We start from the raw sequence: 27,243 nt of genomic DNA, 5'->3' as shown, positions 1-27,243 counted from the left end.
CTCCCTCCCAGACCCCATATGTCACAGGCTTGTTACGATCAGGACAAGCCCTGCTTTACTTTACAGCCCAGGATGACCCTTCCTTTATTCTGAATACCAGATATCTGGTGGCCCTTATCCAGGGGTTCTCTGTCTTCAGAGGCTGTATAAAGTCAACTTTTTATTAGTTTAGGCCGGGTATGTGGCACTAGAATTAACAACGTGTGAAATTCCTCCTTGTTATTTCTGTATGAGCAGGGCTAAGTCATCGTTCCTTTTAGATTAGAATAAAGAGACAAACTGAGACTGACATTAATTGTTAAATTCAGATATACACTGAACAAAAATGTATACACAACATGCAACAATTTCTAAGATTTTACTGAGTTAAAGTCAAGTTAAAATCAAACAATTTAAATAAATTCATTAGGCCCTAATCTATGGATTTCACATGGCTGGGAATACAGATATGCATCTGTTGGTCACAGATACCTTTAAAAAAAAAAGGTAGGGACGTGGACCAGAAAAGCAGTCAGTATCTGGTGTGATGCCTGATGCAGCGCGGCACATCTCCTTCTCATAGAGTTGATCAGGCTGTTGAATGTGGAATGTTCTCCCACTCCTCTTCAATATTTTCAACGGATTCGGTTGTAATCCCCATGTATTAATACTCCTGATATATTTCCATATATACTCAGATTATCTCAATGTTAGAGGAATATACCTTCAGAAATTACATAAAAAATAGGCCATTCTTAATTTAAAAGTTCACTTTATTTAATATAATACAACAGATTCTATTCCGTCAAATATGTCATCTTTATAACCCATATTTCCGCTCTTTAGTCTATATTCATTTCAGGAGTGGTATTCCTTCATATTTAAGTCACATGCACAAAATGCTAGATCAATAATTGCCACTGAAATATGACACTCTTCACTGTTTAACTTTACAAACGGCACCCCGTAGTCATTGAGTACTCTGGGTTTGTATGAGATGGTGTTCTGAATTGAAACAGTCATGGTAGGGCTCTCCTCGGTGCTGATATTTGAAATAGATATAGCTAGAGGTGCCATTGGAACTCGAAGCCATTGGTCTTTGGTGCAGAGGTCTTATTAGACTGCCATCTGGATCCGGAAGCCTTATATTGACCTGTACTGGCCATAGAGAGGAATTCACCTATAGCGGACATGCTAGATGTCAGACTCTTCTCTTATTGTCTCTGTTTACAGTCATTTGCTTTGATTAATAAGAGGAAAGGTTGGGCGTTGAAATACACAACATCACAACTACATGTATTTGATGTGTTAAACACAACAGTTGGTAATAATATTGTAGTGGCAATACGAACTGAATTATTTGACGTCTCAAAAACGTCCGTTTTGCCACACATCTCATTTTGATGTGGACAGAGGATGCAGAACTTTTTATCCATAATGTCAACTGACACAATAACCCAAGTAGTTAGCGGTCTCTAAACTGTCTTCCTTTATCTAGAAGCAGAAATGTAAGCCCGAGCCAACAGTATGGTGTGTAGTAGTGTGCAGTAGCAAAAGCCAGCCGAGATGAATAAATACAGCAGAAAGCTGTGGCACATCAACATTGGACTTAACTGACAGACGACTGTGTGACATCTTATTTCATATTTCAACACAACCCATTAATGTCTCCTAGGACGTACCTAGAGGACGTCAAGAAAATATACATTTGAAAAATCAGTTGGTCTCTATCCCCAAGCATTGGCATAGCCATTTCTCTGGCCACATCTTCATAGTCCTGGCTCGATTCCTTCCTCTCCTCCCATCCTCTCCCCATCTCTTATAATCCTCTCCTTTCTCTCTGACGTTTAGCGAAAGGATGGGAGCAAAGGACACAAGGGGAAGACCTCAATTACATACTCCTTGCGTCCTCTCTCTTCTTCTCCTTCTCAAAACTAATTGGATGAGAAAGCCAGAGGTCCCTTCCCTCTGACCATTTCCTCCAATGGGTTTTGAGAAGGAGACGAGGAGAGAGGATGTGAGGAGTATGTAATTGAGAACTTACCAAGGAATCCATCTGTATCTGAATCTGAGGAAAGACTGAGTCTGAGTGATGCCACGCCTGCAGAGTGCCTCCAGGGGGCTCCCTCGCCCCTTTATATTATTGAATATTCAGATCAAACAAGAGCCAGCTTTGGTCAAACAGAGAAAGAGAACATGGGAGTTCTCTCATTCTCGTCTTTTTGAAACACTGCGGCAGGAGCAGAAAAGCTATTTTCTATAACAGATGAATCCAAGCTTCTACATATGTACAGATCAAATGTATTAATCTAGCTGGCATCCCCTCTCTCCTCATTGTCTACTACAGCAACATAGTGTACTGTAGGCCCTGTTTAGTGGAGGAATGATGACATGTTTCGACAATGGCCTGATACAATACAAATAGTTGTCTTTTAAAAGGAGGGATAGAAGAATCCAGCAGTGTGAGAGAGCTGAGAGAAAGAGCCGTTCTGATCGACAGTCCTGTTCTCTTCAGGGTGGAGTCCTTTTATCTGCATGTTGGCACAAGAAGAGCAACCGCCTATCCTGTACACACACACACACGCATTTTACAGACATGCAGTATGTACACAGTTCTCCAGTAACCCATCCCCCCCATGGCATTTTATTTTCCTGTGAATAAATCCCCCAGCCTGTAGATAGACAGTACAATAGATACTGTATAGAGATTCTCCTAACAATAAAACAAGCAAAGTCATCAGTCACCATAATACCTGATGTCCATAGAGTTTTCTCCATACAGTCAGCCATCGCATCATCTGGCTGGGTGCTACACATGTCTTCAACCTTGCATCACATCGCAAAAAAAATGATCTAATGACTGTTTATAATTTCTGCCCATACTGTATATTCCATTAGAATACTGGGATATTTTTCTCATGATGTCAGTGAACCCTCCTGTAACAGTCTGAAAAAGCAGCCTCCATCCAGTCCTTGCTCCATAAAGAGAGTCATCCATCCATCTTTAAAAGGTCCCTAAAGTTAAAATAGCATCAACAGACGTTAGGCCTAGATGAGGTCCTCCTGCTTCTCTCTGCGCTAGCTGTGGAGGTCCATGACCTTCCAGTTTTCCTCCCATCGGTCACGGTTCATAGGTCATCTTCATTGAGCTGGGCCAGGTTGCTGGAGCGCCGGCCAGCCGAGGGACCAGGGATGGATACAGGAGGAGGTCCAGCCTCACCAGGCAGCACTCTGCTACGGCAGCCCTCTCCTGCTCTCTGCTGGGGGAGAGGAGGACACTCAGATTAAAATACGTTTTTACTTGAAATGTTGATAGATTGAATGAAATGTAACCTAAATAACTAGTACTAGGTTAATGTTGTTGTTTTTCTCTTGAACAGATGCATATGCCTTACTATAGCCATTGTGAATAACTCTGGGTAGAAATCTAGATGTCAGAAAATCTGTTCAGGGAAATGTTAAAGAACTAAGATGCTTAGCAAATGAGTCATCATATCAGCAACAGCCATTTGTGGTTTTGTTTTTTCTGTTAACAATATCAGTCACAACAACACAATGCGGAAATTCCACCATGAGAGAGAACAATTAGGCCATTGATAGGCATCTCTGACTTTCGGACTTGCTTCTCTGGGTCAGCCTCTTTCCTGTTTGTTATGTACCCATAGGCCCCATGCGGCCCAGAGTACATACATAGAACAGCAAACCAGCTAGTCAGAACCAATGTTAGTCTGTCGGCACCACTCACTAAGTACAAGCAGCAGAGATGGTCTGTATTAGTGAAGACAGAGGGTTGTGGTCTGAGACACTCAACAGAGGTCAACAACAGGATACCTAGCTAGCTATTGTTCCCCAGTCTGAAAGGAGAGAAGGAGGATGATGATGATGATGATGAGTTGTGGCTAAATAGAGCAATTAGTGTACAGCAACACACCTCCAATCTGTGGTTCTTCATATTGTTTCAGACAAAACACCTCTACAATATTCCCAATGCTCTTTCATTCTGAAGAACAATTCTGTTTTCTGTTTCTGGCCAACAGGGGGAGTAGTAGCCTACCTCTCATTTTGATACAGATTCCTTCTACTTAAATTCCTCCTCTATTCCTGTACAAATCATTCGCGTTTACCGAAGCCTTTCAAATTTTAATGAACGTAAATGAGCGTATAATAATTATAATTATATGAACCATTATTAATTATTTATCTAAATGTTCTTGACATGGGTGATAGATCATGCCTATAAGACATACAATAAAACTAGAAAGCAGATTGAAATGTAGTGATGTGTAAATTATATAATTACATTTCAGCATGCATGCTTTCCATAACAAAGCAGGGGAATAGGTTCTAGGAAAAGTAACCGGCCTGTGTGTGTGTGCGTGCTGCGTATGGTGCGCGCTGTGTGTGTGATGTGTGTGTGTGGTGCGTGCTGTGTATGTGGTGCGTGCTATGTGTGTGGTGCGTGCTGTGTATGTGGTGCGTGCTATGTGTGTGGTGCGTGCTGTGTATGTGGTGCGTGCTATGTGTGTGGTGCGTGCTGTGTATGTGGTGCGTGCTGCGTGTGTGTGGTGCGTGCTGTGTATGTGGTGCGTGCTATGTGTGTGGTGCGTGCTGTGTATGTGGTGCGTGCTATGTGTGTGGTGCGTGCTGTGTATGTGGTGCGTGCTGTGTATGTGGTGCGTGCTGCGTGTGTGTGGTGCGTGCTGTGTATGTGGTGCGTGCTGCGTGTGTGTGGTGCGTGCTGTGTATGTGGTGCGTGCTGCGTGTGTGTGGTGCGTGCTGTGTATGTGGTGCGTGCTATGTGTGTGGTGCGTGCTGTGTATGTGGTGCGTGCTGTGTATGTGGTGCGTGCTGCGTGTGTGTGGTGCGTGCTGTGTATGTGGTGCGTGCTATGTGTGTGGTGCGTGCTGTGTATATGGTGCGTGCTATGTGTGTGGTGCGTGCTGTGTATGTGGTGCGTGCTATGTGTGTGGTGCGTGCTGCGTGTGTGCTGCGTGTGTGTGGTGCATGCTGTGTATGTGGTGCGTGCTATGTGTGTGGTGCGTGCTGCGTGTGTGCTGCGTGTGTGTTTGCATGCGTCCCTGCTAGGGTTGAATAGTTTCCCGGTATTTTACAGAAGTTCCATACCGAGAATAAATAACTTTTCTCCCAGGTAACCTGGCATATGTATTCACACCCTTTGCTATGAAGCCCCTAAATAAGATCTAGTGCAACCAATTACCTTCAGAAGTCACATAATTAGTTAGATTGCACACAGGTGGACATCATTTAAGTGTCGCATGATCTGTCACCTGAACTCAGTATATATACACATCTGTTATGAAAGGCCCCAGAGTCTGCAACACCACTAAGCAAGGGGCACCACAAAGCAAGTGGCACCATGAAGACCAAGGAGCTCTCCAAACAAGTCAGGGACAAAGTTGTGGAGAAGTACAGATCAGGGTTGGGTTATAAAAAATATCTGAAACTTTGAGCATCCCACAGAGCACTATTAAATCGATAGTATAAAGTATATGGCACCACAACAAACCTGCCAAGAGAGGGCCGCCCACCAAAACTCACAGACCAGGCAAGGAGGGTATTAATCAGAGAGGCAACAAAGAAACCAAAGATAACCCTGAAGGAGCTGCAAAGCTCCACAGCGGAGATTGGAGTATTTGTCCATAGAGCCACTTTAAGCCGTACACTCCACAAAGCTGAGCATTACGGAAGAGTGGCCACAAAAAAACTATTGCTTAAAGGAAAAAATAAGCAAATACGTTTGGTTTGCCAAAAGGATTGTTGGAGACGCCCCAAACATATGGAAGAAGGTACTCTGGTCAGATGAGACTAAAATTTAGCTTTTTGGCCATCAAGGAAAACGTTATGTTTGGCGTAAACCCAACACCTCTCATCACCCTGAGAACACCCTCCCCACAGTGAAGCATGGTGGTGGCAGCATCATGCTGTGGGGATGTTTTTCATCGGCAGGGACTGGGAAACTGGTCAGAATTGAAGGAATGATGGATGGCGCTAAATACAGGGAAATTCTTGAGGGAAACCTGTTTCAGTCTTCCAGAGATTTGAGACTGGGACGGAGGTTCACCTTCCAGCAGGACAATGACCCTAAGCATACTGCTAAAGCAACACTCGAGTGGTTTAAGGGGAAACATTTAAATGTCTTGGAATGGCCTGGTCAACGCCCAGACCTCAATCCAATTGAGAAGCTGTGGTATGACTTAAATATTGCTGTACACCAGTGGAACCCATCCAACTTGAAGGAGCTGGAGCAGTTTTGCCTTGAAGAATGGGCAAAGATCCCAGTGGCTAGATGTGCCATGCTTATAGAGACATACTCCAAGAGACTTGCAGCTGTAACTGCTGCAAAAGGTGGCTCTTCAAAGTATTGACTTATTTTTGGGGGGGTGAATAGTTTGCATCTTCAAAGTGGTAGGCATGTTGGGTAAATCTAGTGATACAACCCCCCCCAAAAAAATCTATTTTAATTTGAATTTGAATTCCAGGAAAAATGCCAAGGGGGGTGAATACTTGCGCAAGCCACTGTAATTTGCTAGTTCCGTTTCACGCCATGCTGTTCATAAAAATATTGTTTTATAATTTACTGGTTTCTCGCAGTTATTTATCCTGAGAAAAGGGAGTGATTTTGTCCGGTAAATCCCGGTGACCGGGTTATACAAACCCTAGTCCGTGCATGTGCACATATGTGTGTGTGTGCGCATGCATCTGTGGGCTTGCATGTGTTTGTGTGTGTGTGTACGTGCGTAGACCTGTGTGCTATACAGCCCGTTGGACACAGCTTGGCACTGCAGGGGGGTTTGGGTCCTGGAGTAGTGAGACAGGCCAGACTGGTCGGTGAAGGCTAGCTGGATGTGAGACTGAGAGGCTGTTGTCTGGGAGTTCCTACTGACCAGAGGAGACTGCAAACACACACACAAGACCACACACAACACAACTAAACATCAGATACTGAGAGCTGAGAGCAAACTAATTATTGTTCATCTTTATTGTTACATGAAAAAAGTTTGTCATGAGATCTCAGATTATTTCAGATTTTCAGATGAGGATATTAATTAAAGGATTCCCGATCTAGACATGTAGGGTGGATGTTGTGGTCTATGTAATGTAGTCTATAGTGTGGATGTTGTGGTCTATGTAATGTAGTCTATAGTGTGGATGTTGTGGTCTATGTAATGCAGTCTATAGTGTGGATTTTGTGATCTACGTAATGTAGTCTATAGTGTGGATGTTGTGGTCTATGTAATGTAGTCTATAGTGTGGATGTTGTGGTCTACGTAATGTAGTCTATAGTGTGGATGTTGTGGTCTATGTAATGTAGTCTATAGTGTGGATGTTGTGGTCTATGTAATGTAGTCTATAGTGTGGATGTTGTGATCTACGTAATGTAGTCTATAGTGTGGATGTTGTGATCTACGTAATGTAGTCTATAGTGTGGATTTTGTGATCTACGTAATGTAGTCTATAGTGTGGATGTTGTGGTCTATGTAATGCAGTCTATAGTGTGGATGTTGTGGTCTATGTAATGTAGTCTATAGTGTGGATGTTGTGGTCTACGTAATGTAGTCTATAGTGTGGATGTTGTGGTCTATGTAATGTAGTCTATAGTGTGGATGTTGTGGTCTATGTAATGTAGTCTATAGTGTGGATGTTGTGGTCTATGTAATGTAGTCTATAGTGTGGATGTTGTGGTCTACGTAATGTAGTCTATAGTGTGGATGTTGTGGTCTATGTAATGTAGTCTATAGTGTGGATGTTGTGGTCTATGTAATGTAGTCTATAGTGTGGATGTTGTGGTCTATGTAATGTAGTCTATAGTGTGGATGTTGTGGTCTACGTAATGTAGTCTATAGTGTGGATGTTGTGGTCTACGTAATGTAGTCTATAGTGTGGATGTTGTGGTCTACGTAATGTAGTCTATAGTGTGGATGTTGTGGTCTATGTAATGTAGTCTATAGTGTGGATGTTGTGGTCTATGTAATGTAGTCTATAGTGTGGATGTTGTGGTCTACGTAATGTAGTCTATAGTGTGGATGTTGTGGTCTACGTAATGTAGTCTATAGTGTGGATGTTGTGGTCTATGTAATGTAGTCTATAGTGTGGATGTTGTGATCTATGTAATGTAGTCTATAGTGTGGATGTTGTGGTCTATGTAATGTAGTCTATAGTGTGGATGTTGTGGTCTATGTAATGTAGTCTATAGTGTGGATGTTGTGGTCTATGTAATGTAGTCTATAGTGTGGATGTTGTGGTCTATGTAATGTAGTCTATAGTGTGGATGTTGTGGTCTATGTAATGTAGTCTATAGTGTGGATGTTGTGGTTTATGTAATGTAGTCTATAGTGTGGATGTTGTGGTCTATGTAATGTAGTCTATAGTGTGGATGTTGTGATCTACGTAATGTAGTCTATAGTGTGGATGTTGTGATCTACGTAATGTAGTCTATAGTGTGGATGTTGTGGTCTATGTAATGTAGTCTATAGTGTGGATGTTGTGATCTACGTAATGTAGTCTATAGTGTGGATGTTGTGGTCTACGTAATGTAGTCTGTAGTGTGGATGTTGTGGTCTATGTAATGTAGTCTATAGTGTGGATGTTGTGGTCTATGTAATGTAGTCTATAGTGTGGATGTTGTGGTCTACGTAATGTAGTCTATAGTGTGGATGTTGTGGTCTACGTAATGTAGTCTGTAGTGTGGATGTTGTGGTCTATGTAATGTAGTCTATAGTGTGGATGTTGTGGTCTATGTAATGTAGTCTATAGTGTGGATGTTGTGGTCTATGTAATGTAGTCTATAGTGTGGATGCTGTGGTCTATGTAATGTAGTCTATAGTGTGGATGCTGTGGTCTATGTAATGTAGTCTATAGTGTGGATGTTGTGATCTACGTAATGTAGTCTATAGTGTGGATGTTGTGGTCTACGTAATGTAGTCTATAGTGTGGATGTTGTGGTCTATGTAATGTAGTCTATAGTGTGGATGTTGTGGTCTATGTAATGTAGTCTATAGTGTGGATGTTGTGGTCTATGTAATGTAGTCTGTAGTGTGGATGTTGTGGTCTATGTAATGTAGTCTATAGTGTGGATGTTGTGATCTACGTAATGTAGTCTATAGTGTGGATGTTGTGGTCTATGTAATGTAGTCTATAGTGTGGATGTGGCCAGAGCCCATTCCAGTACAGCGAACTAAACGGGGACGGCAGCGTCTCCTTATTTTTGGTCAAACAGAAGCAATGTGTCTGACAGCTGTAGGTCACTGGTGTGTGTGTGTGTGTGTGTGTGTGTGTGTGTGTGTGTGTGTGTGTGTGTGTGTGTGTGTGTGTGTGTGTGTGTGTGTGTGTGTGTGTGTGTGTGTGTGTGTGTGTGTGTGTGTGTGTGTGTGTGTGTGTGTGACTGGACCCCTTACAGCTGGCAATGTGTGTGACCCTAACTCCCGGGGTGTGTGTCTGTGTGTACAGTTTGAATGTGTGACCTTACCTCCTGGGGTGTGTTTGTTTCGCCAGGTCTCTGGGGGCAGGTTCCCCCCTGGCTGGGCAGGTAGAGGATGGGGAGGGAGGTGTTGTACGACAGGAGGCAGGGCAGGCGCTGGCGGTCGATGGAGGCTGAAGAGTGGGGGCGCAGGGGGCCGCTGGCCGCAGACAGGGGGGCTCTCATGCTCCGGCCCAGGCTGTTGGACTTGCTGTTACTCTCCCTCCGCTGGTACTCAATGGGAGACTGGAGGGCTGGATGAATGAATGGTAGAAGACGGAGAGAGAGGACTTAAACTAGGCACCTTTTTTATTTTTAGTGTTTTTTTATGGTCAATTTATTAGTATTGGTAATTGTAGTTTCATGGCTTGTGTAAGTCGACTTGATACTGAACTGCTTTTGGCTAACATTACTGCTCAGCAGAGGTGTGGACTCAAGTCACATGACTTGGGCTCTAGTCAGACTCGTGTCACAAATATGGTGACTTGCAACTCGACTTTGACTTTAACACCAATGACTCGTGACTTAACTTGGACTTGAGCCTTTTGACTCGAACTGACTTGATACCCTCCCCAAGGCCAAATATTAAAAATGACGCTATTAAAAAAAGTGTGCAGCGCATCAACCCTTCATTTAACGGATTACAGTTTGAATCGGACAGCAGCCAATCAAATTGTGCCAGCTGAGAAAATGTTGCGCTTGGCAGTGCAGAGGAACGCCGGTGGGTGAATTCAGACGGAGCCCTTGGAAAGATGATACCCTAAATTATTATTTTCGGATATAAAGACTATGTTGCAGTCAACTCCAAAACCAAAGTCCATAATAAAATAAATGTGGGTACAAGAACCCGTTGCACACCAATCCATAAAACAATCTCTGACAAGGACATGAGAGGAAACAGAGGGTAAAATACACAACATATAATGAATGGGATTGGAACCAGGTGTGTAAGAAGACCAGACAAAACCAATGGAAAATGAAACATAGATCAATGATGGCTAGAAGAACGGTGACGTCGATCGCCGAGCACCGCCCGAACAAGGAGAGGCATCGACTTTGGTAGAAGTCGTGACATGAGGGCTAAGACTTGAGACTTACTTGTGACTTGTAAAACAATGACTTGGTCCCACTGCTCAGTGCTTACATTGCATAAGTGGCAAGAAAGCTGAAAGGTCTAAACATCAGATGTGTGACTGGTAAAGGTTTGTTTTGCCATCAGTTTGTCTCCAATCGGACCATTTGAGGAAGTTGAGCTTAAGCCAAAGGGCCAGACATGAGTAACTTGTAAGTGGTTGTTTACTGTTTGGTTTTGTCTATCTGGGTCTGCAGCCCTAGCATTGAGCACTTTGGCAGCATGGAGTCTAGATATGAATCCTGAAAGTAAAGCTGTTGTGTTTTTCTATCCTACCATTGAGGAAGTTCTTCTGGGTCTCCAGGATCTGTCCCACATCATCGACCCAGGCCCTGCAGACCTCTGGGGAGGTGGTCTGCAGCACATAGCGTACCACGCTCCCATCAGTTCCCCGTGACGTCAGCACCAGGCAGTCCGCCTCCACTGGAACCTCCACCCCCAGACAGCTCACCTGGAACACACAGCAGGTGTATGCAGTAGAGTGGCACAATTCTGGTTACTTAACCACAACTCCCAGCTTTTCCAGAAATCCTGGTTGGAAGATTTTCTGGAATAAGGAAGGAATCCGTGAATCCTCCAACCAGAATTTCTGGAAAACCTGTGAACGTTACTGATGGGATTAATAGAGTTGACACGATTACCTATTCCAATCATATTTGTTCTACGTGATGCATATCTATCTGAACATTCCTGTAATGTTCCATCCACCTGGAACAGACCACATCTGACCTCCATCTGGTGGAGGAGAGCAAGTCATTAAATACCTCACCAACACTGAACAAAGACCAGACACAGATGCTTCAGAGACTTCCAAGAACACTCACAACCCTGTCCATGTGTCTCGGACTGCTGGTGGTTATGTAATTGGTACTGTCATGACGTTGGCCTGGGAGTAGGTTTATGACAGTCATAAATACCTCTTTCCCCCCTCCCCCATTCCTCTTCCCTACTGATGTGACATAAGAAAACCCCTTGGTTAACATAGAGATTCTGGGAACATCAGAAGTTGGGGGGAAATGAACTATATTCTGGTAATCCGACCAACTGAACATATGCGGTGGTACTTAAGGTATATTATGTCAGTTCGGTTGCCCTCTGACACATTCTCATCAATGATAGAATGACATAAACTCTACTGTGGAAAGTCTAAACATCAGAGGTATCGGATTCACATGGAATTGTTGTTTAATTCAAATGTTTGAATATTAAATTATTTGTGAAGAAATGAAATGTAATTTTAGCTTCCAAATGAGAGATTTGGGTTTTCATAAGTTTGGGCCTCTGTTCAACCAGGGGCCCGCCCCTGTGAAGAGACATGGGTTACAAACTTTTCAGACACACCCCTCTCCCTCCACTATATAAGCCATTGACAAAAATATAACTTCCTGTTCCGGGTACATTAGGATGACGATCCGATGTCAGAATGGTTCAGATAATAACTACAGAACTAAGCCAACATCAGCATGAACTTTGGTTGTAAATGGTATGAACTTTGAACTCGTATTCACTACAGAAGTGATACCTCCTAGCCGTTGAGTTAGCAACAGCTGCTACAAACGCAGGTTAGGAGGGACAGTCCGAGTATCCCGTCTACTACACAACGACGTTACTCCAACGTATCCAGTGACCACCAGAGACATTCTTCAAAGGACAGAGGACTCGGTTTGGCGATACGGTCTTCCATCTACCACCAACCTACTGAAGCGCAGCTCAGAGTAAATATTTATTGCATTTTCCTTTTCCAAATGGGCGGTAATTTAGAATGCATAAGATACTGTATTTACGATAGCACAGCTTCGCCCATGTTCCAGTCTCCCGCTCTTTCACTAAAATCCCGCCCCTTTTCTTTGTGTAACAAGCTGTCATATCTGTTCCGCCCGCCAGGGACGTTTTCCTTTATGACGGCAATTTGTAATCAAGTTATGATTTAATTGTGTATGTGTGATTCTGTGTGATTAGTTAGTTATTTAGTAAATAAATAATTAAACCCAATTTTGTATTGCTGATTCAACTTGTTAGCCAGGATTCTTGCAGATAAACAAGAATTTACAACTTTCAGATGAGACTGAAGTAAGATGACGATTGATGTTGACTGCTATTGACGTAAAATATTACTAAATCTTTAAGAGTTTATTCGGAAGATAACAGCTCTATAAATATTATTTTGTGGTGTCCCTCTCTAGTTAATTACATTTACATGATTAGTTCAATCAGGTAATATTAATTACGGAGAAATTATTTTATAGAATAGTATGTCATAGCAATTAATCTGGCATAGCCAAAGACACGACAGTACACAGCGTTAGATTTGGACAACCATTTTGTTTGTTTACACTGACTGGTTATGCCAGTGTAGCTAATAACGGTCACATTTGATTGTTTTGTTTCTAACTTTATTTGAAGTTTCTGCATTCAATCTAATCTGAAATTAAATAAGAGAATAGAAGAAGAATTAGAAGAAGAGAAGAGACCCACCTTGATGCTGCTCTTGAAGGTGTAACCAGGAAGTGAGAACCCTTTCTTCCTGTCGATTGGCTCGCTGAAGATGACCAGCTGTTCGAACAGGAAGACCCGCCTCTCCTTGGCTCGGGACAGAAAGCTGCTGTCCTGTTCCATCACTGTGAAGGTGTCCTGCTGGAGCAGCTTCCCCTGCGCTGTGATCTTACCCTGGGGACGAAAGGACGGATGGAGGGAGAGATGGAGAGAAGAGACACAGGATGAATAGAGGACAGAGATTTACTATATGGCTTGCAGCGGACCTCTGCTTGAGCCCCCGGCCAGTGACTTGATGTTTTCCAGAATTAGCAGACCTGATTCAAATGATCACCTAATCACTAAACCCCTCATTAGTTGAATGAACAGTTCTAGTTCTGGAATACATCAAATAAATTGACTGGCTGGGCCTGGAGTTACTTCAGAAGAGGTTTGGGAAACACTGGCTTACAGTGCAGTACATCAATTGTGATAACTATTTTAATAAAGAGAGACCTAGGGCTTGATTCAATTTGTGCCACGGAAGTTCATCACTATAGAAATGTGAAGATCATTTCCAATTGAGCTGACATACGCAGCGTTTAACGTGTCCGCAGTCTTGGCCAACGCAGGAACATCGCGTTTACATTTCAATGGAGCTGAAGTTCCACGATACAGATTAAACTGAGCCCTAAATTCCAACGTCTTACCTCAAAGCCCTGCAAGCGTCCCACGTTCATCATGTCATTGCAGCGTTTGGGCACAAAGCACATCACCTCTACCGCTTTCTGTGTATGTGTATGTGTGTGGTTGTGTGTGTGTGTGTGAGAGAGAGAGAGAGAGAGATCCTTAAAACTAGCAAATCTTGAATACAGGTTGTTTGACTAGAGAGAACAAAATAACACAGAGCCTCACATGCTCTAGTAGTTGTCTGTTCCTAGGGAACTAGTAGCTGTAGATGCATGGTAGAAACTGGTAATAACAGCATGATCTGTATCAGAGCAACACCCACCTCCAGCTCTTCTGTGTCCATCCCAGCTTTGGTGTAATACTTGAGGAAGTCCTGTTCACATAAACGCAGCATGGACAGTTCCAGTCAATGTAAGGTGAGGACATCTGGAAGATGCTTTCTTAGTTTCTTAGATCAATTTGAATACCAGAGAGAGTACAAGCTTGGCACTAGGTGATAGTTGTATGACCATGTTCATTTCCCCAGTATCCGTGCTTTAGAGATGTGGACGATGACTATGTCGTGTCTCCTCTCTAACGCCCAGGAAGTTACAATTCAAACTCCCATGACACAGCTCTGCAAGTGTTATGTCAAAATACTTTTGTTACGCACCAAATATGGTGTTTCACTGAGCAATTATCTTCATATACTCCTGTTACGGGCCAGTATTTACTTACAGAAGAGGTCAAAATAAAAATGTAGAAGCAAAAATGACTCGTTGTAATTCTGTGTTTGTGTGTCTTTGTATGTCTGTGTCTGTGTCATTGTGTGTGTGTCTGTGTCTGTGTCTGTGTGTATGTGTCTGTGCGTGCCTGGACTTCTGTGCGTGTCTGCGCGTGCATGCATGTACTGTATATCTGTCTGTGTGTGTATGTCTACATGTGTGTGCGTTTGTGTGTGTGTCTACATGCGTGCCTGCACGCGCGCATGCATGTACGTGCTTGTGTGTCTACAAGCGTGTCTATGTGTGTGTGTCTGCGTGCGTGTGTGCGCATGCCTGCGTGTGTGCGTATACTGTACGTGTGTGTCACCTTGAGCAGCAGCTGGTACTTCATGATCCTCTGGACTGGTTTGATCAGCAGGTCGTTGAGTTGTAGTCTGTGACCCAGATGTTGTCTCAGTTCCTGATAGGGCCAACACACAAAGGGTGGATGGGGGTGTTGGGGGGATGGTGCAACTCAATATTAGGACGCTGTTCTTAATGTTTTGTTCATTCAGTGTTTATCAATATGATATACCTCAAAATGTCATTAATACGACCAACCATAACATTGAATTCCTACAACATCCAATATGGCATAATTACATAGTGTATAATATGCCATGGATTGGGACACACACACAGACATGTTCTCAAGCATGTATTATTAATATGACCTGTCTTCATGTGACATACAGACTCATTACCACAACCACCCATCAATGTGACATGTTATTACCTTCACATGACCACATCAACAAAGCACAGCATTATTCCCACGTGACATATTACGTTACTAAAACCAAGCCTGTCATTACCACAACCACCCATCAATGTGACATGTTATTACCTTCACATGACCACATCAACAAAGCACAGCATTATTCCCACGTGACATATTACGTTACTAAAACCAAGCCTGTCATTACCACAACCACCCATCAATGTGACATGTTATTACCTTCACATGACCACATCAACAAAGCACAGCATTATTCCCACGTGACATATTACGTTACTAAAACCAAACCTGTCATTACCACAACCACCCATCAATGTGACATGTTATTACCTTCACATGACCACATCAACAAAGCACAGCATTATTCCCACGTGACATATTACGTTACTAAAACCAAACCTGTCATTACCACAATAGGAAATAACATTCCAGCAAAAGGAGTCTAATGAAACTGAATTGTATTTTCCGAACGAGAGTTTCAGTAAGATAACAGTGATGTATGGTGGACTTAGCTGTGCGTTTGCTAAGAGATACTAACCTGGAAGTAGGTCTCGATGTACTCAGAGACAATGTGTTCCGACTTGGGTTTATTCTGACAATAAACCACGTACATGTGGAGACGCCTCTCCTGTAATACAAACATACGCACAGACAGTCAACCTTATAGCAATTTAACATATCAGAAAATAAACAGTACAGTACAGTACAGTACACAGTATAACTGCTTTGAACATATTGAACTAGATTCAAAATATTATCAAAACAAAAGTTTATTGTGTTGCAAAACTTTGATTTTGACCTGAGGGGTTCAAGCCCTGATTTCTGATTGGCTGAAAGCCATGGTATATCACGGGTATGACAAAGCATGTATTTTTACTGCTCTAATTATGTTGGTAACCAGTTTATGATAGCAATAAGGCTCCTCCAGAGTTTGTGATTAATGGCTGCGTTGTTTCGTGCCTAAGAACAGCCCTTAGCCGTTGTATATTGGCCATATACCACACCCCCTCTGGCCTTATTGCTTCAGTATACAACGCAGTTAACAATAGCTTTAGATTCTAAATAGGCCCACAAAGTAGTGTGAAACACTGCTGTAAGAGCTTAAGGATTCATCCCACGAGGAGGTTACGAAACCAAGGGTTTGCAAAATGAGGGGGTTACAAAACCAAGGGTTTGCAAAATGAGGGGGTTACGAAACCAAGGGTTTGCAAAATGAGGGGGTTACAAAACCAAGGGTTTGCAAAATGAGGGGGTTACGAAACCAAGGGTTTGCAAAATGAGGGGGTTACAAAACCAAGGGTTTGCAAAATGAGGAGGTTACAAAACCAAGGGTTTGCAAAATGAGGAGGTTACAAAACCAAGGGTTTGCAAAATGAGGAGGTTACAAAACCAAGGGTTTGCAAAATGAGGAGGTTACAAAACCAAGGGTTTGCAAAATGAGGAGGTTACAAAACCAAGGGTTTGCAAAATGAGGGGGTTACAAAACCAAGGGTTTGCAAAATGAGGGGGTTACAAAACCAAGGGTTTGCAAAATGAGGGGGTTACAAAACCAAGGGTTTGCAAAATGAGGAGGTTACAAAACCAAGGGTTTGCAAAATGAGGGGGTTACAAAACCAAGGGTTTGCAAAATGAGGAGGTTACAAAACCAAGGGTTTGCAAAATGAGGAGGTTACAAAACCAAGGGTTTGCAAAATGAGGGGGTTACAAAACCAAGGGTTTGCAAAATGAGGGGGTTACAAAACCAAGGGTTTGCAAAATGAGGAGGTTACAAAACCAAGGGTTTGCAAAATGAGGAGGTTACAAAACCAAGGGTTTGCAAAATGAGGAGGTTACAAAACCAAGGGTTTGCAAAATGAGGGGGTTACAAAACCAAGGGTTTGCAAAATGAGGGGGTTACAAAACCAAGGGTTTGCAAAATGAGGAGGTTACAAAACCAAGGTTTTGCAAAATGAGGAGGTTACAAAACCAAGGGTTTGCAAAATGAGGGGGTTACAAAACCAAGGGTTTGCAAAATGAGGGGGTTACAAAACCAAGGGCTTGCAAAACGAGGGGGTTACAAAATGGAAGGTAACAAAACTTCAGGAATCGACCTTATTAGACAAAACGTATCTCTCTTTTAGCACAAATTAATATGTCTGTTTGACGGGCGAAAATGTATCTGGAATCTACAAAGATCAATGTGTGATGATGTCTTTCTCTGAGCCATTGCCCATTAAAAGGAAGGAACAGAACAAAGAAACAATTATTTGTCTTTAAGCGAAACTGAAGTTGCCCCTCTCTCTTTCTCACATACTCTCTCTCCCTTCTCTCTCTTTCTCTCTCCCTCTATTTCTCTCACATACTCTCTCTCCCTTCTCTCTCTTTCTCTCTCCCTTTATTTCTCTCACATACTCTCTCTTTCTCTCTCCCTTCTCTCTCCTCCTCTGGTCCAGTCTAGTGTGACTAATTGTCAGATGAAAGAAGAGCAGCTGTGGTAAACCTGGGAGTGGTAATGTGTGTGTGTGTGTGTGTGTGTGTGTGTGTGTGTGTGTGTGTGTGTGTGTGTGTGTGTGTGTGTGTGTGTGTGTGTGTGTGTGTGTGTGTGTGTGTGTGTGTGTGTGTGTGTGTGTGTAAGCAGTAATGGAGTTACCTGTGAATGAACATATGTATAATGTACCCACAATGCTGTCCTGCTATCCTCCACGTAACCAGAGCCTTTGACAGCAGAGCAACCTAACTCTACCTTCGACCTAGCACTTCTTCTGAAGCTCTGCATCCTGGAGACCAGACCAGGTAGGGGAATTACAGGATGTCTATGGGCCAGGGGGCTAGGAGGCTGTGAGGATGAAACACTGCAGTCAATGTGTTGTTGTGAACAGATCAGTACTGTATGGCGAGGGCAAGCTCTGGTAGTGTCAGCGATAGAAATCAGCTGTTTTCTTTGAGTGTGAGTGTGAGTGTGGGCGGCAGGTAGCCTAGCTGTTAAGAGCGTTGAATCAGTCACCTAAAGGTTGCTGGTTTGAATCCCCGAGCAGAATAGGTGAAAAATCTGTTGATGTGCCCTTGAGCAAGGCACTTAACCCTAATTGCTCCTGTAAGTCACTCTGGATAAGAGTGTCTGCTTAATGACTCAAATGTAAATTAAAAAAAATGTGTCGGGGGGTCAAAATGCTCTAAATATGTGGTTGCTTCAAGATGTGTATTTACGGTCTTGTTGGTATACTGAACAAAATTATAAACGCAATGATTTTACTGAGCTACAGTTTATACAGACAAATCAGTCAATTGAAATAAATTCATTAGGCCCTAATCTATGGATTTCACATGACTGGGAATACAGATATGCATCTGTTACTGTAGTCACAGATACATAAAAAGAGGGGCGTGGATCAGAAAACCAGTCAGTGTCTGGTGTGACCACCATTTGCCTCATGCAACGCGACACATCTCCTTCACATAGAGTTGATCAGGCTGTTGATGGTGGCCTGTGGAATTTTGTCCCACTCCTCTTCAAATGGCTTTGCAAAGTTGCTGGATATTGGCGCCAACTGGAACACGCTGTCGTACACTTCGATTCAGAGCATCCCAAACATGCTCAATGGGTGACATGTCTGGTGAGTATGCAGGTGTAACGATTGTTGTTGGAAGGATGGTCGGACCAAGATGCAGCGTGGGGTAGGTTAATCATTTTTTATTTAAGATAACCGGCACAAAACAAGAAAGAGTAACAAACGAAACGTACAGCCTTGTAGGGCTAAAAAACAACAATACAAAATCAAGATCCCACAAACAACAGGTGGAAAAAGGCTGTCTAAATATGATCCCCAATCAGAGACAACGATAGACAGCTGCCTCTGATTGGGAACCATACCAGGCAACCATAGAAATACACAAACTAGAGTACCCACCCTAGTCACACCCTGACCTAACCAAAATAGAGAATAAAAAGGCTCTAAGGTCAGGGCGTGACAGCAGGTCATGAAAGAAATGGGACATTTTCAGCTTCGAGGAATTGTGTACAGATCCTTGCTAAATGGGGCTGTGCATGATCATGTTGAAACATAAGGGGATGACAGCGGATGAATGGCCTGACAATGGGCCTCAGGATCTCGTCACGGTATCTCTGTGCATTCAAATCGTCAACAGTTCAAATGCAATTGTGTTTGTTGTCCGTAGCTTATGCCTGCTCTGCTCATACCATAACTCCACTGCCACCATGGGGCACTCGATTCACAACATTGACATCAGCAAACCGCTCGCCCACACAACCCATACACGTGGTGTGTGGTTGTGATGCCGGTCGGACGTACTGCAGAATTCTCTAAAACGACGTTGGAGGCGGTTTATGGTAGATAAATTAACATTCAATTCTCTGGCAACAGCTCTGGTGGACATTCCAGTCAGCATACCAATTGCACAAACTTGAGACGTCTCTGGCATTGTGTTGTGAGACAAAACTGCACATTTTAGAGTGGCCTTTTAATGTCCCCAGCACAAGGTGCACCGGTGTAATGATAATGCTGTTTAATCATCTTCTTGATATGCCACACATGTCAGGTGGATGGATTATCTTGGCAAAGGAGAAATGCTCACTAACAGGGATGTAAACAAATTTGTACACAAGACCAGAGAAATAAGCTTTTTGTGTGTATGGAACATTTCTGGGATCTTTAATTTCAGCTCATGAAACATGGGACCAATACTTTACCTGTTGCGTTTATATTTTTGATCAGTATATTTGGGACCGCTCAGTAAAAAAATCTCTGTTGATCAGCAGCTTATCGACCAGATACAGTACATGGGCAGATATAGTCATCTTGAGGGCCGGAGGAAAATAGCCACCATATCAAAGAGTCTAGTCAAGTGTTTATTATTCATGTGGCTTTTTTCTGCTTGCTTCTTCAAACTGCAGCTGTTTTTCTCCACATGCTTCCTGACCGCTCGGTCGAGCTACACACACACTTCCTGACTGACCGGTTCTGTCTGGGCTGGTCAAGATGCTAGCCAGCCTGTCTGTGGCTAGGAAAACACAGGCAGGTCTGAAATCCTTGGTATCAACAACAAGGAAGTGGAGGGGGAAACGTGTGTGTGTGTGTGTTTGTGTGAGGGTGCGAGTGAGGGGGCGAATGTTAGCAGCTGAAATACAGAGATGTGTTGGTGGATAAATAGGAGCTTTTCATGTGTTTTCCTTACAGCGTTATACCTCAACAGACACCAAATGGACACAGGATACACCTGTATCTGTGTGTGTCCATGTGCGTGTCCGTGTGTGTCCATGTGTGTAGACTCACATGCTTTATGAAAAGTTGGGCCAGTCTCTCTGGTTCTGCTATACATTTCTCCAGCTCGCCCATGAAGTAGCTAGAGAGAGAGAGACAGGTTACAAACATCATGCGCACACACACAAAGACACACACCACGTGCACACACACACACACACACACACACACTGTACAGTATCTCCGATACTCACTCTTTATGCCAGTCGAAAATTTGATGAATATTTCCGAACACGATCTTGTCTTTTCCCTTCATGTCGTCTGGTATACCTTTAGTAGTCATAGTGACCATGTAGCCCTGTACAGGAAACATACAGCCAACCTCAGATCTCATATCCTGTACTTACTGACTGGGATTCAAGCCCAGGTCTCCTGCACACAACAAGACTATGTTAACCTGTTGAGCTAAAGTCTATGTATTAACGCCACATATACTGTACATACCTACTTACCTGGAAAACAACTATTTCTGACTTGGAAAAGCTTTCCAAACATAGGCATGTCGCTATTATGTTGCTATAACATCACTGGGCCAAAAATAACTTTCGGAAGTCTTCAATTTCTTCACCTAGAATATATCAAACTCTGTCAGACTATACTAATATATATATTAATAAAATCAAACCCAATAAAATAAATGTCTGTTTTTGGAGCCAGACCAAGCTGTGTTGAAAGAAACTGAAGGTGTTGCGTTGACAAGGATTTCCAGGCCAAATCATTGAATAAATGGGTGTCGGTTCTTCTTCTGCCTTGGTTGATACAAAAGTTTCAAACTCCAGCAGTGAAACGGTGGTTTCTTCTGCCGCTGTTGATATCACTGTCCCTGGAAATGGTTCTAATACTGTATTCTCACCTCTACTATGCGCCCCAGGTCTTCCACATACAGTTTCTCTGTCTCTAGGAGTTCCTTCAGTACGTACCTGGACAGAGAGACGATACTGACTGTTGGTCATCCCCATCAATACAAAGTCTTTCCAAACAGTCTTGTCTGTTTAAAGGGGCAATCTGCAGTTGTTACATCCATTTTTGGACTTTTAAAATAACTATATGTACAGTTGAAGAAGTTTACATACACTTGGAGTCATTAAAACTCGCTTTTCAACCACTCCACAAATTTCTTGTTAACAAACTATTGTACAACTTTGGAAGTATGCTAGGGGTCATTGTCCATTTGGAAGACCCATTTCCAACCAAGCTTTAACTTCCTGACTGATGTCTTGAGATGTTGCTTCAATATATCCACATAATTTTCATTCCTCATGATAGCCATCTATTTTGTGAAGTGCACCAGTCCCTCCTGCAGCAAAACACCCCCACAGCATGACGCTGCCACCCCCGTGCTTCACGGTTGGGATGGTGTTCTTCGGTTTGCAAGCATGGTCATTATGGCCAAACAGTTCTATTTTTGTTTCATCAGACCAATCAGAGGACATTTCATCAAGAAGTAAAATCTTTGTCCCCATGTGCAGTTGCAAACCGTAGTCTGGATATTTTATGGCGGTTTTGGAGCAGTGGCTTCTTCCTTGCTGAGCAGCCTTTCAGGTTATGTCTATATTGGACTCGTTTAACTGTGGATGTAGATACTTTTGTACCTGTTTCCTCCAGCATCTTCACAATGTCCTTTGACGTTGTTCTGGGATTGATTCACACTTTTCGCACCAAAGTACGTCCATCTCTAGGAGACAGAACAAGTTTCCTTCCTGAGAGGTATGACGGCTGCGTGGTCCCATGGTGTTTATACTTGCGTACTATTATTTTGACAGATGAACGTGTTACTTTCTGGGGTTTGGAAATTGCTGCCAAGGATGAACCAGACTTGTGGAGGTCTACAAATTTTTTTCTGAGGTCTTGGCTGATTTCTTTTGATTTTCCCATGATGTCAAGCAAAGAGGCACTGAGTTTGAAGGTAGGCCTTGAAATACATCCACAGGTACACCTCCAATTGACTCTAATGATGTCAATTAGCCTATCAGAAGCTTCTGAAACCATGACATCATTTTCTGGAATTTTCCAAGCTGTTTAAAGGCACAGTCAACTTAACGTATGTAAACTTCTGACCCACTGGAATTGTGATACAGGGAATTATAAGTGAAATAATCTGTCTCTAAACAATTGTTGGAAAAATGACTTGTGTCATGCACAAAGTAGATGTTCTAACTGACTTGCCAAAACTATAGTTTGTTAACAAGAAATCTGAGGAGCGGCTGAAAAACGAGTTTTAATGACTCCAACCTAAGTGTATGTAAACTTCCAACTTCAACTGTATATGTCAACAGTCTAAGCCAACCGATCTGTTTTGCTACATAGTTGCGCATTCATGAGTTTTGTTGCTAAACAACCAACCCGTCCATAATATAACTTGTAAATATCTCATGAGCTTAGTTCCAGTATCCAGTTCCATTATCTTTCCCCATCACAACCCCAAGCTTGTTTTACTCCAACTCTGTAATTATAAACAAACTGTATCGGCTCAAAACATGGTTAAAACTATCATGGTCAGTCCTTCACCAAAACAGTGGTGGGGTGAACCCATTTGTAATTGTTTGAACTGCAGATTGCCCCTTTAAGATAATTGTTTGCAGCCATACATGATGCTCATGGAAATGCTGTGTTGTACATGAAACTTTGATCAGTTTTAGAGTAAGGGGTAGTAAGGGCAGTGTTGTGTAATTACAGTTGAACCACTTACATGCTCTTCTCTAAGGCACTCCTCCTCTCCTCCTCACTGTCAGCCGCCGCTGATGATTGGCTGGGGGTGTTTTCCATCAATACTGAGACGTTGTCATCTGGACAGACATTGGTGGACTGAATATCCTGGTCAAACAGACGGGACAGGGAATAGGGTTATGATATAATCTGTGGTCCGTTGACATTCTGAAGATAGATAGATAGATAGATAGAGAGAGAGAGAGAGAGAGAGAGAGAGAGAGAGAGAGAGAGAGAGAGAGAGAGAGAGAGAGAGAGAGAGAGAGAGAGATAGAGATGGAGGCAAGGTGTTAGAGAGATAGATCAAATAAGGAAGAGGGAGGCAGAGTGAGGTAAAGAGAGAGGGAGAGGCAAAGTGAGAGAGAGAATGGGATGATAATGATGCAGGTTGCCAAGGTGACCAGGGAGGGAGGGGGAGCAGCCAGACACTATGGACCATGACAGAATGAAGGGGATCTCACTGTCACCAATAATGGTGTAAGGCAGGGTTTCCCAAACTCGGTCTTGATAACGAGTTGGTTATTTTTATAAGCCAGGACAAAGTCTAGGAACTCTGGTGTAGGATGTGGTGAAGTCACCATGAAAAAGGAGTGAGGGAGAGAAAGAAAGAAGGGGAAAGGGGGAGGTAGAGAGAGCTACAGACCAGCTCAACAAAAACGACCCGGTACAAAACATTTAAATATTGGACAAGTAACGGAGTGTGGTGTACAGAATGTCTTGGGCATAGAGACAGTACAAATAGACAGCACTGAACATGGTGTCATCATGGACTTCCACATCCAATTCATTCAGGAAGTGTCTGACAAAGATCTGCATACGGATCACAGCGACCTAATCAGTTGGATTGATGAGGTATGCATGAGGCTACTTTCCTGGAATTTACATCAATTCCCAAGGAGATTTTTGAATGAACATTGAAGCATTGTCTACACATTCTACACTACAGTAATGCTTGTGTGAGCAGTAACATACACTCTTATGCTTGTCTGAACATACAATATCTTGTTCTTGTTCAGTGTCATGTTCATTGGCCACAGTCTTCCGATCGGCATGTACATCATTTTAGAATAGTGGTTGTCAACCTATTTACGCCTGGCCAAGCATACACACCAGAGGAGGCTGAGAAGTTTGGTGGGAGGAGCTATAGTAGGATGGGCTCATTGTAATGGCTGGCTTTCCATTTATTCCATTCCAGCCATTACAATGAGCCCATCCTCTTATAGCTCCTACCAGGAGAATGCTTCCTGCCCCAACTCATAGTGCCAACTGTAAAGTTTGGTGGAGGGTGAATAATAGTCTGGGGCTGTTTCTCATGGTTCGGGCTAGGCCCCTTAGTTCCAGTGAAGGGAAATCTTAATGCTACAGCCAACAATGACATTCTGGACGATTCTGTGCTTCCAACTTTGTGGCAACAATTTGAGAAAGGCCCTTTCCTGTTTCAGTATGACAATGCCAGCAGGTAACCTAGTGGTTAGAGCGTTGGACTAGTAACCGAAAGGTTGCAAGATTGAATCCCCGAGCTGACAAGGTAAAAATCTGTCATTCTGCCCCTGAACAAGGCAGTTAACCCACTGTTCCTAGGCCGCCATTGAAAATAAGAATTTGTTCTTAACTGACTTGCCTAGTTAAATAAAGGTTAAAAGAAATCCCCCTAGAGCAAAGTGATGTCCTTACAGATATGGTTTGTCGAGATCGTTGTGGAAGAACTTGACTGCACAGAGCCCTGACCTCAACCCCATTGAAAACCTTTGGGATAAATTGGAACGCTGACTACGAGCCAGACCTAATCCCTCAACATCAGTGCCCGACCTCACTAATGCTCTTGTGGCTGAATGGAAGCAAGTCCCCGCAGCAATGTTCTAACATCTAGTTGAAAGCCTTCCCAGAAGAGTGGAGGCTGTTATAGCAGCAATGTTCTGACATCTAGTGGAAAGCCTTCCCAGAAGAGTGGAGGCTGTTATAGCAGCAATGTTCCAACATCTAGTGGAAAGCCTTCCCAGAAGAGTGGAGGCTGTTATAGCAGCAATGTTCTGACATCTAGTGGAAAGCCTTCCCAGAAGAGTGGAGGCTGTTATAGCAGCAATGTTCTGACATCTAGTTGAAAGACTTCCCAGAAGAGTGGAGGCTGTTATGGCAGCAATGTTCTGACATCTAGTGGAAAGCCTTCCCAGAAGAGTGGAGGCTGTTATAGCAGCAATGTTCTGACATCTAGTGGAAAGCCTTCCCAGAAGAGTGGAGGCTATTATAGCAGCAATGTTCTGACATCTAGTGGAAAGCCTTCCCAGAAGAGTGGAGGCTGTTATAGCAGCAATGTTCCAACATCTAGTGGAAAGCCTTCCCAGAAGAGTGGAGGCTGTTATAGCAGCAATGTTCTGACATCTAGTGGAAAGCCTTCCCAGAAGAGTGGAGGCTGTTATAGCAGCAATGTTCCAACATCTAGTGGAAAGCCTTCCCAGAAGAGTGGAGGCTGTTATAGCAGCAATATTCTGACATCTAGTGGAAAGCCTTCCCAGAAGAGTGGAGGCTGTTATAGCAGCAATGTTCCGACATCTAGTGGAAAGCCTTCCCAGAAGAGTGGAGGCTGTTATAGCAGCAATGTTCTGACATCTAGTTGAAAGCCTTCCCAGAAGAGTGGAGGCTGTTATAGCAGCAATGTTCTGACATCTAGTTGAAAGCCTTCCCAGAAGAGTGGAGGCTGTTATAGCAGCAATGTTCTGACATCTAGTTGAAAGCCTTCCCAGAAGAGTGGAGGCTGTTATAGCAGCAATGTTCTAACATCTAGTGGAAAGCCTTCCCAGAAGAGTGGAGGCTGTTATAGCAGCAATGTTCTGACATCTAGTGGAAAGCCTTCCCAGAAGAGTGGAGGCTGTTATAGCAGCAATGTTCTGACATCTAGTTGAAAGCCTTCCCAGAAGAGTGGAGGCTGTTATAGCAGCAATGTTCTGACATCTAGTTGAAAGCCTTCCCAGAAGAGTGGAGGCTGTTATAGCAGCAATGTTCTGACATCTAGTTGAAAGCCTTCCCAGAAGAGTGGAGGCTGTTATAGCAGCAATGTTCTAACATCTAGTGGAAAGCCTTCCCAGAAGAGTGGAGGCTGTTATAGCAGCAATGTTCTGACATCTAGTGGAAAGCCTTCCCAGAAGAGTGGAGGCTGTTATAGCAGCAATGTTCTGACATCTAGTTGAAAGCCTTCCCAGAAGAGTGGAGGCTGTTATAGCAGCAATGTTCTGACATCTAGTTGAAAGCCTTCCCAGAAGAGTGGAGGCTGTTATAGCAGCAATGTTCTGACATCTAGTTGAAAGCCTTCCCAGAAGAGTGGAGGCTGTTATAGCAGCAATGTTCTGACATCTAGTGGAAAGCCTTCCCAGAAGAGTGGAGGCTGTTATAGCAGCAATGTTCGGACATCTAGTGGAAAGCCTTCCCAGAAGAGTGGAGGCTGTTATAGCAGCAATGTTCTGACATCTAGTTGAAAGCCTTCCCAGAAGAGTGGAGGCTGTTATAGCAGCAATGTTCTGACATCTAGTTGAAAGCCTTCCCATAAGAGTGGAGGCTGTTATAGCAGCAATGTTCTGACATCTAGTAGAAAGCCTTCCCAGAAGAGTGGAGGCTGTTATAGCAGCAATGTTCTGACATCTAGTGGAAAGCCTTCCCAGAAGAGTGGAGGCTGTTATAGCAGCAATGTTCCAACATCTAGTGGAAAGCCTTCCCAGAAGAGTGGAGGCTGTTATAGCAGCAATGTTCTGACATCTAGTTGAAAGCCTTCCCAGAAGAGTGGAGGCTGTTATAGCAGCAATGTTCTGACATCTAGTTGAAAGCCTTCCCATAAGAGTGGAGGCTGTTATAGCAGCAATGTTCTGACATCTAGTGGAAAGCCTTCCCAGAAGAGTGGAGGCTGTTATAGCAGCAATGTTCTGACATCTAGTGGAAAGCCTTCCCAGAAGAGTGGAGGCTGTTATAGCAGCAATGTTCCAACATCTAGTGGAAAGCCTTCCCAGAAGAGTGGAGGCTGTTATAGCAGCAAGGGGGAGACCAACTCCATATTAATG

General features: G+C 43.3%; 1 protein-coding gene across 1 annotated transcript in view; it reads right to left on the bottom strand.

Moving 5' to 3' along the window:
- Window positions 1–1,988: 1,988 nt before the first annotated feature.
- Window positions 1,989–27,243, bottom strand: part of LOC120059584 (rho guanine nucleotide exchange factor 25-like) — a 78,946-nt gene continuing 53,691 nt past the window's right edge. Inside the window, exons 5-17 of the mRNA XM_039008715.1 lie at window positions 23,181–23,305; window positions 21,345–21,411; window positions 20,686–20,789; window positions 20,504–20,573; window positions 15,772–15,861; window positions 14,823–14,915; window positions 14,074–14,124; window positions 13,772–13,849; window positions 13,065–13,256; window positions 10,866–11,040; window positions 9,467–9,711; window positions 6,744–6,893; window positions 1,989–3,236 (exon numbers count right to left, since the gene is read on the bottom strand). Coding sequence (XP_038864643.1) covers window positions 3,108–3,236; window positions 6,744–6,893; window positions 9,467–9,711; window positions 10,866–11,040; window positions 13,065–13,256; window positions 13,772–13,849; window positions 14,074–14,124; window positions 14,823–14,915; window positions 15,772–15,861; window positions 20,504–20,573; window positions 20,686–20,789; window positions 21,345–21,411; window positions 23,181–23,305 — 1,569 coding nt within the window. The 3' untranslated portion in view covers window positions 1,989–3,107. The remainder of the gene's footprint in view (window positions 3,237–6,743; window positions 6,894–9,466; window positions 9,712–10,865; window positions 11,041–13,064; window positions 13,257–13,771; window positions 13,850–14,073; window positions 14,125–14,822; window positions 14,916–15,771; window positions 15,862–20,503; window positions 20,574–20,685; window positions 20,790–21,344; window positions 21,412–23,180; window positions 23,306–27,243) is intronic.

The sequence above is a fragment of the Salvelinus namaycush genome, chromosome 14 (assembly GCF_016432855.1).
Source record: "Salvelinus namaycush isolate Seneca chromosome 14, SaNama_1.0, whole genome shotgun sequence".
Lineage (NCBI taxonomy): Eukaryota > Metazoa > Chordata > Actinopteri > Salmoniformes > Salmonidae > Salvelinus > Salvelinus namaycush.
Note: the sequence above shows the minus strand (reverse complement) of the source record. Positions and strands in the feature narration are given on the sequence as shown.